This window comes from Tympanuchus pallidicinctus, unplaced genomic scaffold (assembly GCF_026119805.1).
Source record: "Tympanuchus pallidicinctus isolate F22 unplaced genomic scaffold, pur_lepc_1.0 scaffold11, whole genome shotgun sequence".
In the NCBI taxonomy this organism is placed as follows: domain Eukaryota; kingdom Metazoa; phylum Chordata; class Aves; order Galliformes; family Phasianidae; genus Tympanuchus; species Tympanuchus pallidicinctus.
Genome location: NW_026294627.1, coordinates 23,956,135 through 23,967,372, shown reverse-complemented (window position 1 = coordinate 23,967,372; position 11,238 = coordinate 23,956,135). Strand labels below are relative to the sequence as shown.

Below are 11,238 nucleotides of genomic sequence, written 5' to 3'. Positions count from 1 at the left end.
GCCTGGAGCCAGGCTGTGTCAATGCCAGGACCAGAGGCCATGGGCACAAACTGGAGCACAGGAGGTTCCCTCTGAACACCAGGAGCCCTTCTGTGCTGTGCAGTGATGGAGCACTGCCACAGGCTGCACAGAGGCTGTGGGGTCTCCTCCTTGGGGATCTCCCAGAGCTGCCTGGACGTGGCCCCGGGCACCCTGCTCTAGGTGTCCCTGCTGGGGCAGGGGATGGAGTGGAGGCACCCAGAGCACCCAGCTGTGCTGTGATCTGTGAACTTCTCACTGCAGTCCCACCTCAGTGCATATGGCTGCTGGTAGCCTTTGCTACACCGCTAGCTCTTCACAGTACTGGTTTTGCACGTGGTTTCACTCCACGTACTGGTTTTGCACCGCCTCACTTTCTCATCGTTACTGCCGCTCGGACAACCTCTGCGCGCCTGTCTCCACGCGCAGTTTCAAAGCGATCACACGAACGCGGCCACCGAGCGCCCGGTAAAGGCACTGAGGGGCCCCAGCGAAACCGCGCGGCCCGCCCCACGTAGGCCGCAACCGCCCCCAGCCCCGTGGCGGCACCCAGCGGGCAGCCCGGCGGCGGGAGGCCGGGCCGAGGGAGCGGCCCCGAGCCCCGCGCGGGCGGGCCGGGGCGGGCCGGTGCCGGGAGCCACCGCCTCCCACAGACGGCGGCGGAGCGGCGACGGGAATGGAGCGAGCCGGGAGCTGGCAGCATGCAGCGGCAGCAGCCCCGCGGCGGCGAGGAGGACTGCGGGGATTCGGGAGCCGAGACGGGCGGGTGAGCGCGGGGCCGGGCCGGGGCGGCTCTGCCTTGTCCTGCCGGGGGCTGCACTCGTTGGCCGGCCGGGGGAAGGGCTTTGTGTGCCGTACGCGTGTTGCCTTCTTCCACCGCGCCGCAGGATGCGCTGGGAAGCCGGGGAGGGCTCCTCCTTCGGGTGATGGGGAAAAAGTCCCCTCAGTATACGCGTGGGGAGGAGGATAGTGCCAGGCTGTGGCCGTGAGCTTTCGGTTGAAGCCCCGCAGCTCTGTGTTCCCGGAGCCATCCCTCCTTCCCGGGACAGCTCGAGATGAGGATAGCCGGCAGCGTGCCTTGCTGGGAGCAGTGACACCAGACAGTCAGCTCCTGGGAGGGATCACCACAGAGCCACGGAGGAGCTCAGATTTGTGGGTGCTCACCATACCGACCTATGAAGTGTTGTAAACTTTGCAGGTAGTTAACCAACCTATGTGTCCTGTAAGTCCTTTTTACCTGAATCCGTGACCCAGCAAACAGAGGTGTGCTCTGCTTGTGAGCTGGGTGACTTCGAGCTGCAGGCATTGCCCGTGGGATACTCGTTCAGCTCCTACTTCTGCAGGACAGCAGGAAACTCTCTGCAGTCATCCCACATGGTACTGCTGGCTCATCTTGTTGGGAACAGCAGTGAGCCTGTGCTCGTTTTCTGGGTTCAGAAGGACAAATCCCTTGATGCTGTTCTCTTCCAGGTCTGTTCCCTGCCTTCCAGCTGGATTCTCCCAGCTCCTTGTCTGGGATATCTTCACCTTATTGCATGGGCTGTACATACGCGCTGGTACTCCCCTTTGTGTAATGTCATGGAATTATAGAATATCCCAAGTTGGAAGGAACACACAAGGATCACAGAGGTCAGGCAGACTTCCTATTCTTATTGACTTTCTCCCTTATTGCTACTGTAGCAGCACGTGCTGAAATTCAGGGAGAAAGACAGTATCTTGATCTCAGACTGATTCTGGTGAGTAACAGCCCCCACTGGGATGCACCATGCTGGTGGTGCATGAGACTGAGAGCGTAACAAAACTGTAAAGCTAATGGTTTGCAGAATGATATCAGGTGTTCAACACCCAAACTGAACTAGCAACATTGCAATTTAAAAAAGTAGACATCAAATATGGCAATCTCTTTCATTTATCTAGCTATTAATTCGAATATGTGTGTTTTAATTCTTCTGTGGTCGGAGAAGTGAAGGACTTTCTCCATCACCTTACATAGTTGTCGTATTGCAGACACCTGACAGTGAAATTTTTTAAGTATTTTATAAGACCTGAGCTTAAGGACAAAAATCCACACTTTTTTAGTTCTTGGGACAACAGGTTTTCTGTTCATCTTTGAGGAATGTGGGTAAAAAGGAATACAAAATAATCATGGCTGGTTCAAAGCTCAAAGCATCCTTGATGGGCCAAGTCACTCTTAATTTACTGTGCTTATCCAGAACAGGAAAACCTGCATTTCCTCAGGAGGGGCACTCAAAAGGATTTGCCCCAGATGGTGATGTGAGCCTTTAAACTGCACTGAGCAGCATGACAGCTGCTAATGCCTGATGCCAGTGATGTGTTGATGATTTTGTAAAGCGTCCCTGTCACTGGCTTGACACTGGAAGGTGCAGCTCAGCATAAAAGTGTCTGAGAAACTTTAACAGGAGCATATGGCAATTAATAGCTGCAGTGCGTTGCAAAGGTGTTCATTCTGAAAAGCAGTAGGTCCCTGCACTTCTATTCTTATTTTTAGTTCTGTTTAGCATCTATTTCAGTCTGATAAACACTTTGCGTATGTCTCTTTCACAATGTTTATGTTTCAGTTTTCTCACCAAGCCAACTGCTCCCAGCACTTGCCTTTCTGACTTACCAGACGATCTGCTTTGTGCTTTGTCTCAGTCCCATCATAGATATTGCCGAACTGCTACATTGAGCTGTTTTCCTTTTTCTCTAACTACTCAATGGCTCAAAATAAAATTAACTATTTTGATGTTCAGCCACGGTCCTATGAAAGTATGGAGAGCGGTCAAGTGATTCAGTCAGGGGTTTACATGAAGCCTCCCTTTCTGTCTCTGAACAATAGTGTGCAGTGACTGCGGTGAAGCCAGGTGCTGCAAGACACTGTCATCTCCAAAACTGTATGTATTGTTGTGTGAGCCTGTACCATGGAAGTTGTGTGTAAAAACAGGCCAATCTCATACATCAGGTATTCCATATGTCTCGTAAGGTTTTGCTGTGGCTTTCAGCTACAGAAAAGCTCACTTACAGTTTTAAACCTTCATTTTCCTAATCTGCTAGAAAATCTCTCTCTCTTACTGCATTTGCCTCAGTAAACACGGCTGGCAAAGAGGTCACAGAACAAAATAGTGTATTTTAAGTGACTGAATCCAATCAGAATGGATTGAGCTGTTGTTATCAAGTACCTAAATAGAGTGAGGAGAACGTGTAAGCCAATTAGTTTATATTGGCTATTTATTAATGAGATTTGAAAGTATTTGACCATCCCTCATCTAAGAGATGTTATGTACTAAGTGCACCTTTTGGGGAACTGTGTTTTGGAGCTTTCTAGTAAAAATATTTATTTCATTTACTGAAATCTTTTAGCCCAGAAGTACAGGGAATGAAGAATTTTCTGCTGTAATGTTTTGCAGTGGTTTTGTACTCTTGAGACCTGAAATTTTAGGAAGAAGAAAAAGGTCTTTTGAGAGGGAAAGTGGTCTGATTAGAAAGCAAAGAGGGGGGAAAACAATTGGAAGAATTTGAAGGGAGGAGAAATCTTAATATTTAAAGAACTTACCAATTATAAAGAAAAGCAAAAAGGATGGAAAATTCATACTAAGCTGTTTAAAATGAGTTGCAGAAAAGTACATTGTTCAATCTTCTTGATTTTGGAGTCTTAAATTTTTTGTTCCCTAGATTTTTGTGTTTGGTTGTTGTGTTTTTTTTTTTCAAACAGGAGGAGAGCCAACTCTTTGAAAGGGTAGATAATGGCAGGACAAGGGGAAATGGTTTTAAGTCGAAGGAGGGAAGATTTTGGTTGGATGTCAGGGGGAAGTTCTTTACTATGAGAGTAGTGAGGTGCTGGAACAGGCTGCCCAGAGAGGTTGTGGATGCCCCGTCCCTGAAGGTGTTGAAGGCCAGGTTGGATGGGGCCCTGGGCAGCCTGGTCTGGTATTAAATGGGGAGGTTGGTGGCCCTGCATGTGGCAGGGGGTTGGAAATCCATGATTCTTGAGATCCCTTCCAACCCAAGCCATTCTATGATTCTATGACTCTATGACTCTATGATTCTATGACTCTATGATTTGTTAGGTCCAGTTAGCTGTGTTCAGGAATTGCTTCAACAGGAATACTTCCTCCTGTTCATTAAGTGCATACACCCTAATTGAGCATAACGCTTTAGTGAGATCAGTGACATGAGTGATTTCAATATATGTGACAGTTCCCATCAGAACTTTACGTGTTCCCTCACACAGCTCTAAGGGTTGATGCTGTAAAGGTTTCACACTTTAATCGTTAGCCTGCTAACAGTGCCAAAGTTTACCTAAACTCTTCTTTTTTCCCTTCCTTAGTAAGTATTCATTTAAAGTTTTGAAAAGTTACAGCTTTTAAATGATTTGGATTTGCAACTTGAGCCTTTCCTTTTATACCTCAAAAGGTTTATTCATCTTTTTAGAGAAAGTGGGAAAACCTGACGTTTTCCCAATACACCAAAATGTGGAAGAAGTTTTTTCAGTGTAAGTTAAAAACCTAAGTATTGAGATTTTGTTAATGATGCAGACTTCATCCACTGGTAGTTAAATGCTGAGTGGGTGATGAATTTTAGGAAGAAGGAAAACTGTCCTGTTTCTTTGGTAGTAGCAAACTGTCAAGGAACAGTTCAAAGATATGTAGAGAAACAGCCAAAAGACTGCATAGGCTTTGGACTCTGTATCATCTAGCAGCTATCTGGAATGTATATTTAGCAAAATCAATTACTATTTAGTTGAAGATATTGTCTTGGGGTTTGATCCATTCTTTTCATTTTCTTCTGTCTATCTTCCCTAAATTAATTGCTGTAGAGGTTGTCCTAACTTCTTGGGTGTGCTATACGCATTCACTGCTTTTCCTTGTGGCTCTCCCTGTTTGCCCATGTGACCCTAGATCAGTCACAAACTCTCTGAGCCTCTTTTTCCTTATCTGTTAAGCTGATTAAGAAAAAAAATCTTTTTCTCATTTATTTATTTATTTTTTGGTTGCAATTCTGTAAGCTTTGTGAGACTCTGAAACAGCAAATACAGTTGTTAATGAAAGACAGGACTGTATGAAAAAGAGGGTGTTCATAACTTAAAAATATTAGGAATATTATAGTCCATTTGTGTCCTTGGTGAGAATGGGCTGCTTAAATTACCAAATGAATAGATGAACTGTTTATTTGCTCAGGAGGAGTTGCTGTTTATATGTCTGTGTCAGATGGTTCTAACTTAAAGGGTTTCAGTACTTAAGACTTTGTCATTTTTGTCATCTGTCTGGGAGTCCTTCAGTATGACAAGTCAGTTTCCTGTCCCAGATTTCATCCATGTGTGACAAACTCACAGAATACAAACCACTGTTGCTGAAGCCTATTTGTTTTGTTTTTTTTTAACCTTGGGGGCTTTTTTTTTTTTTTTTCCTGAAAATTTCACTTCCTATATATCCATCACTCTAGATATGTCAAGCTACAGAATTTGCCTTATTTGACATTCAAACAATGTAAACTTGAGTATTTTGTCACAAATTGAGGCTGAAACACCATTTCTGATCAGATTTGAGTGAAACTATTTTGTTGAAGTTATGGTTAGATAGACCTGATGGTTGGTAGATAACCCCCTGACTGGGGCTGGGCACTGAAAGCAATTCTGAAACAGATATGGATGTAAATCACATTCTGCTGACCAGGAGAGTTGTACTGATACTCACAATGGCTAGGTTGCAGTATGAGATTCCTTTCAAGTAACTGTGGCTTAACAGGAACAGAACCCCAAGAAGATGACTTTGTACATCAAGCCTCATCAGGTGCATTTTGGAAGGTTTGACGCAATAATTCATCCTGATATTTTTTACTGAGAGAGTGATGAGATGCTGAAAGAGGTTGCCCAGAGAGGCTGTGGGTGCCCTGACCCTGGAGCGTTTCAGGCCAGATTGGATGTGTCCCTGGTCAATTTGATCTAGCACTTGATCTAGGAGCTGGCAGCCCTGCCTCTGGCAAGGGGGTTGGAATTTGAAAAGATCCTTGAGGTCCCTCCCAACCCAAGCCATTCTATGGTTCTATGGTTCTATGATTCTGTAATATGCTGATATCAGCAGTGATGATGATGATGACAGTGAGAATGATGACAATGCTGATCTCTCTCAAAAAGGGGCCTTAAACATAGTTCTTGGAAATAAGCTCTTGAGTATGAGCTGAGCTGTGGGAGTCCATCCTCTGACTTCATCACTCTACTGGGAATCCAGAGCAAGGTGTTTTGTGATGAGTTGCTCCCAGTTATTTCGCTGCAGCCAGCTTGATTACACAAGTAGAAGTACAACGAAGGTAATGGGTTTGTGTTGGATCGATATTAGTGAAACAGATTGCAATCTGACCCACGGGAATTTGGTGAGAAGAAACCCAAGACAGACTAAAAACCTAAATCTGACTCACACATTGTGCTTTAACTGCTATAAAATCCTTCTGAATGCCCCGTGGAGCAATTTCTGGGGGAGGAAAGGCAAAGAAGCTGTTAAATACAGCTTTTATATGGAACAGTGAAATTTGAAACAACTGTAGGTAAGGAAGGCAGGGAAAAATGTGACTACAGCAGGCACCATACCATCAGTTGTAGGCAAGCTAAGGATGTAGACAACAGAGGAGCTACTAAACTTTACAGAGCGGTGGTTTTTGGTGGGTTTTTTTTTCTGAAGATTTAGGACTTTTGGCAGTGGAGACCTTGGGCAAAGCATAGTGTTAAAATAACTAGAGAGGTGTGTTCATTTGTTGAAATAGCTTGAGTGGTATGTTCATCTGTCACAGTAAACTGCCTTGTGGAAATGTTGCTCAGCTCAAAAACTCTAGTTCTACCTACACTAGTCTATTATACAATATATGAATGTGTTCCTGAGGTCAGGGTTGTCTTTACTCTTGGATATTTTAGATGATAGATGGCATCAGTTTAGATGAGGCCATCTTGTTCTCCCGTGGGATTTCTAGATACATTTAACCATGTTAACATGAGCCAGGGGCCATTGATAGAAGACTGCTTACTAGGCTGGATATCATGAGGCTTGAATAGTACAAGTGCAGACTTACACAGCAGTTGGCCTCGGTCCCACACACTTCTTCTGAGCACATCTGTTTATTAGCATAGATGTTGCCACTGTTGCCCTGCTGATGTCTTTCTGTGATGCAGAGACATAACACAGCAGCTCTTCTTCCCCAAATAAACAGACTTACTGTGTTTTTATGTATTACACTCAGAAACTTCAGGTTGTGCTAGCAGCTACTGATATTCAGTGTCTCTTTCCCCTTCCTGGGTATTGTAAGGCTTTGCATTAATAATCATCAGTGAATAATGCAGTCTGACCTCGAAGGCCTGCTTAGGATCTTTTATACTTGGGATGGTCTTACACTCCTTGATAATACACACTCCTAATGCTTCAGCAGCTCTGGTGGGAATCTTAGTCCTGCATTTATCTCAAGCTTCTGCATTATTACTTTAATGTCTCTTGACATGTTCACAGCTCCTCTTTGCTGCTGGGCTGACTGCTGGACATGGATTCTTTGCCCTCCTTTTCAGCACCTCCTACTGTTTCAATGTCCTTTTTGATCATTTTTCCCTCATTATGTGCCTGTAAAAGTAACAGTTGTCCATTTGTTTGATTTCTGTCCTGAATGTCTCTTTCCTTTTATCTAAACTGTAATATCTATTGGTAGCACAGAGGAAATAGCTGGTTGCAAGATCATGTAATTGTCTGGGAACCTCTGGGCAATATGGCTCCAGTCTTTCACCATTAAAGTCAGAGAGTGCTTTACTCTTGAGTTATCCAAATGGGAGAGTTTCTCCCAGGGGAATTGGTAGGAGCAGAGACTCAGGATGTTTATAACGGGGATGGAAAGAATGGGGAGGGATAAAATTGCTTTGTGTCCATGGAGTCCACATGACTCAGGAGTTGTTTATTTCTGTAGTCTATTTAGAATTCAGTATCCTACAAAAATTACTATAAGAAAAAAATATTTTCTATTTTATAAGTCACTAAACCATTACACACCATGAATCTGAGTGGTTTGTGCTAATGTGCTGAAAATATTAAAAATTCTACTCACTGTCATTTTTGCTCTCAAGGACTAGATTCAAGATAAAATAGATTTGGGGAAAAAATGGAGTCAGAGGGAGGACAAAAGGCAACGTGTATGGTTTGAGAGTACAAAGAGAGACTCATATTCATGCCGTTAGGTTTTAGGCAAGTAGCTGGGGGTCCTTCAGTATCTTTTCCATACAAACATTAAGGGAAAGACACACTTCAGACGTCTCATTATCAACCATAGGTGGAGCTAAGGGAGAGTGCAGCCCTTATTTTGTCATGTGAGGTTGACATAAGCCTTTGTGCTTAATTATCTTTTTTAATTTTTTTAATTCCATGCATGTCAGTTATGCAACAAACATGAATTAAATACTAGCTTGAACCATATTAGAATTACAGAAGGCCCCCAGTACAATTCTGAAGCCTATTAAAATGCATCTGTGCAATTAGTCTCTGAGCACACTGTTGTCTCCTCCCTTCACACTCCCCATCTTTTTATTTTTCCTCTTGTCTCATTTTTCATGGCCTGCCTGTATGCAGAATGCCAGCTCCTTGGTTCGGGACTCATTAATTCTCCATGCCCAATAATGCGCCTGCAGCACTTTGGGATAATAAAATAACAGTGTGAAGGAACAGAAAGCTGCTTCCACTTGCAGTAAGTGGAAGACGAAGCATTGTCTTGCTCCTCTATGAAATACAAGCAACGCAGATTCATATGGAATTAGCTATGAACTACTGAACACAGACACATGCAGGGACAGCCCTGGGCTGTTTACTAACAGGAGTGCAGATTAAATGAATCCTTGCTCGGGACGCTTGGAGGCAGCTGGATGGATATTGCTTGCCTCTGGGCTTATGAAGAAAGAGGGCTGTGTTAAATTAACGGTTTTAACACCTTCCCAAATATACACGCTGCCAAATGATACCCACATGATTTTCTTCTGAAAATACCCCACAGCTTTATGCCCCACACAGCACCAGCCCCTGCAATTGTCTTATCCACTTGGAAGTTGAAAAAAGAGCATCTCCCTCTCTGCCTGTGCCATTTCTACCCCCACCTTTCCCAGCTGTAAAAGGGTCTGGGGGAGGTGTGGTTGAGAGGTACAATTTATTTGTGAAGGAGATGCTGTGCAGAAGGGGTGCATGGGTATTGTAAAAAATTCAAGGGAGTCATTTTTTACTAGCCCTTCAGGATGGGGTAGTTCCTTGTGCACCTGCTCACCTGAACAAGCAGACTTGGCATCTGACCTTCAGGTTACTCAGTGCTAAGCATGGGACTGTGAAATAGAGGGATGACTGTTTTTGCTTTGTTTCCTCTGCAGAGATAAGTTCATATCAGAACCCAAATCAACTGCTATAGATGTTGGGGATTTATTGCTTATATTCCCTTGGATGCCTGAGAGCCTGGATTGTGAAGGTATCCTGAGAATATGCTTACATGGTATCAATTTCCAGAAAAATATCTTAGGAGTCAAGGCTCACATGCTTTTTTGATTTAAAGAAATATTGCAAACTTGTTGCAATTATTTATATAAAACAAGCAGTTAGATTTGGATTCAAGAATTGTGTTTTGGTTCCCTAAACAGTTTGCAGGGCACTGCAGGGTAAACATGCAAGAAGGTAATAGTGGCAGAGCGTTCTGTGGGGCTATTCTGGGGCACTTGGAAAATAAGGGAGTGGAGGATCCATGAATGAGCTCCAAAATCTAAACACTCAGAAGTCATCTGGAGGGACTCGGAAATGAATTTATTTGTTTGTTGGGTTTTTTTAAGTGTATTCAGTGTTGACATATTTGTTTTGCTTCATTATTTGTGGATCTTTGGGAAACAAATGGGTCATGTTTGTGACTTTTAAGCAGCACAGAACAGAGCATTCAGAAGTTGGGTGTTATTTGTACGCAAAGTTTTTTGCACTGTTGCTTGAAATACTTAACAGCTCTGACACTGGTGTATGAGAAGTGGCACATGAGCCAGCAGTGTGCTCTTGCAGCCTGGAAGGCCAACAGTATCCTGGGCTGCATTGGAAGAGGGGTGGCCAGCAGGGAGTGGGAGGAGATTGTCCCCCTCTACTCTGCCATCGTGAGGCCACATCTGCTGCCCCAAACACAGGAAAGACGTGGAGCTGTTGGAGCATGTCCAGAGGAGGACTACAAAGATGCTCAGAGCACTGGTGCACCTCTACTGTGAAGAAAGGCTGAGGGAGTTAAGCTTGTTTAGCTTGGAGAAGAGAAGGCCCCAAAGAGACCTTGTTGTGGCCTTCCAGTACTTTAAGGGAGCTTATAAGCAGAAGGAGGAACAACTTTTTACACAAGTAGATAGGGATAGGACAGAAGGAAATGTCTTTAAAATAAAAGAAGGTAGATTTAGATTAGATGTTCAGAATACATTTTTGACAGGGTGTGATGAGACACTGGCACAGCTGCCCAGATAAGCTGTGGGTGCCCCATCCCTGGAGGCACTCAAGGCCAGGTTGGATTGGGCCCTGGGCAGCCTGAGCTGCTGGGTGGCAGCCCTGACCACAGCTGGGTGTTAGAACTAGATGATCTTTAAGAACCCTTCCAACATAAGCCATTCTATGAATCTGTGATTCTACAGCGTTTTCATGAACAATCCTATATGCACTGACATACGACCTCTAGCCAATGGTTTTGCTGAGAGTTGTATTGAAGAGGGAAAGGGTTTCCTAGAGCAAAAAGCCTTATAATGTGTTCAGAGAGGTGAGGTGAGAGAGGTGATCCTGCCTCTCTGCTCTGTGATGGTGAGGCTTCACCTAGAGTATTGCACCCAAATATCCTCAGTACAGGAGAGACATCGAGCTGTCGGAGCACATCCAGAGGAGGGCCACCAAAATGATCCAAAAGATGGAATTCCTCTCCTACAAACATAGGCTGAAAGAGCTGGGGCTGTTCAGCCAGAGAAGAGAAGGCTCCAGGAGACCTGGTTGGCCTTTCAGTATTAAAAGGAGGCTGTAAAAGACTGTATGATAATCTAAATGCTCACAGTTCTCTCTTTTGGTGTTCACTGCCAGTTGTATCCAAAGAACAATAAAAATTCTACTTTGCAAATAGAATTCTCTTCAAAAAATACATCACAGCAGCTTGAGAAGAAAGATGAGGAATAGAGTCAGAAGCAGGTGGACTTTTGTTCCTAACCTGCCTCTGAAATGGCCT

At 44.3% G+C, this 11,238-nt stretch overlaps 1 protein-coding gene across 1 annotated transcript in view; it reads left to right on the top strand.

The window, feature by feature from the left end:
* Positions 1 to 672: 672 nt before the first annotated feature.
* FAM124A (family with sequence similarity 124 member A) overlaps positions 673 to 11,238 on the top strand; it is a 37,134-nt gene continuing 26,568 nt past the window's right edge. The window contains exon 1 of the mRNA XM_052670860.1: positions 673 to 784. Coding sequence (XP_052526820.1) covers positions 720 to 784 — 65 coding nt within the window. The 5' untranslated portion in view covers positions 673 to 719. The remainder of the gene's footprint in view (positions 785 to 11,238) is intronic.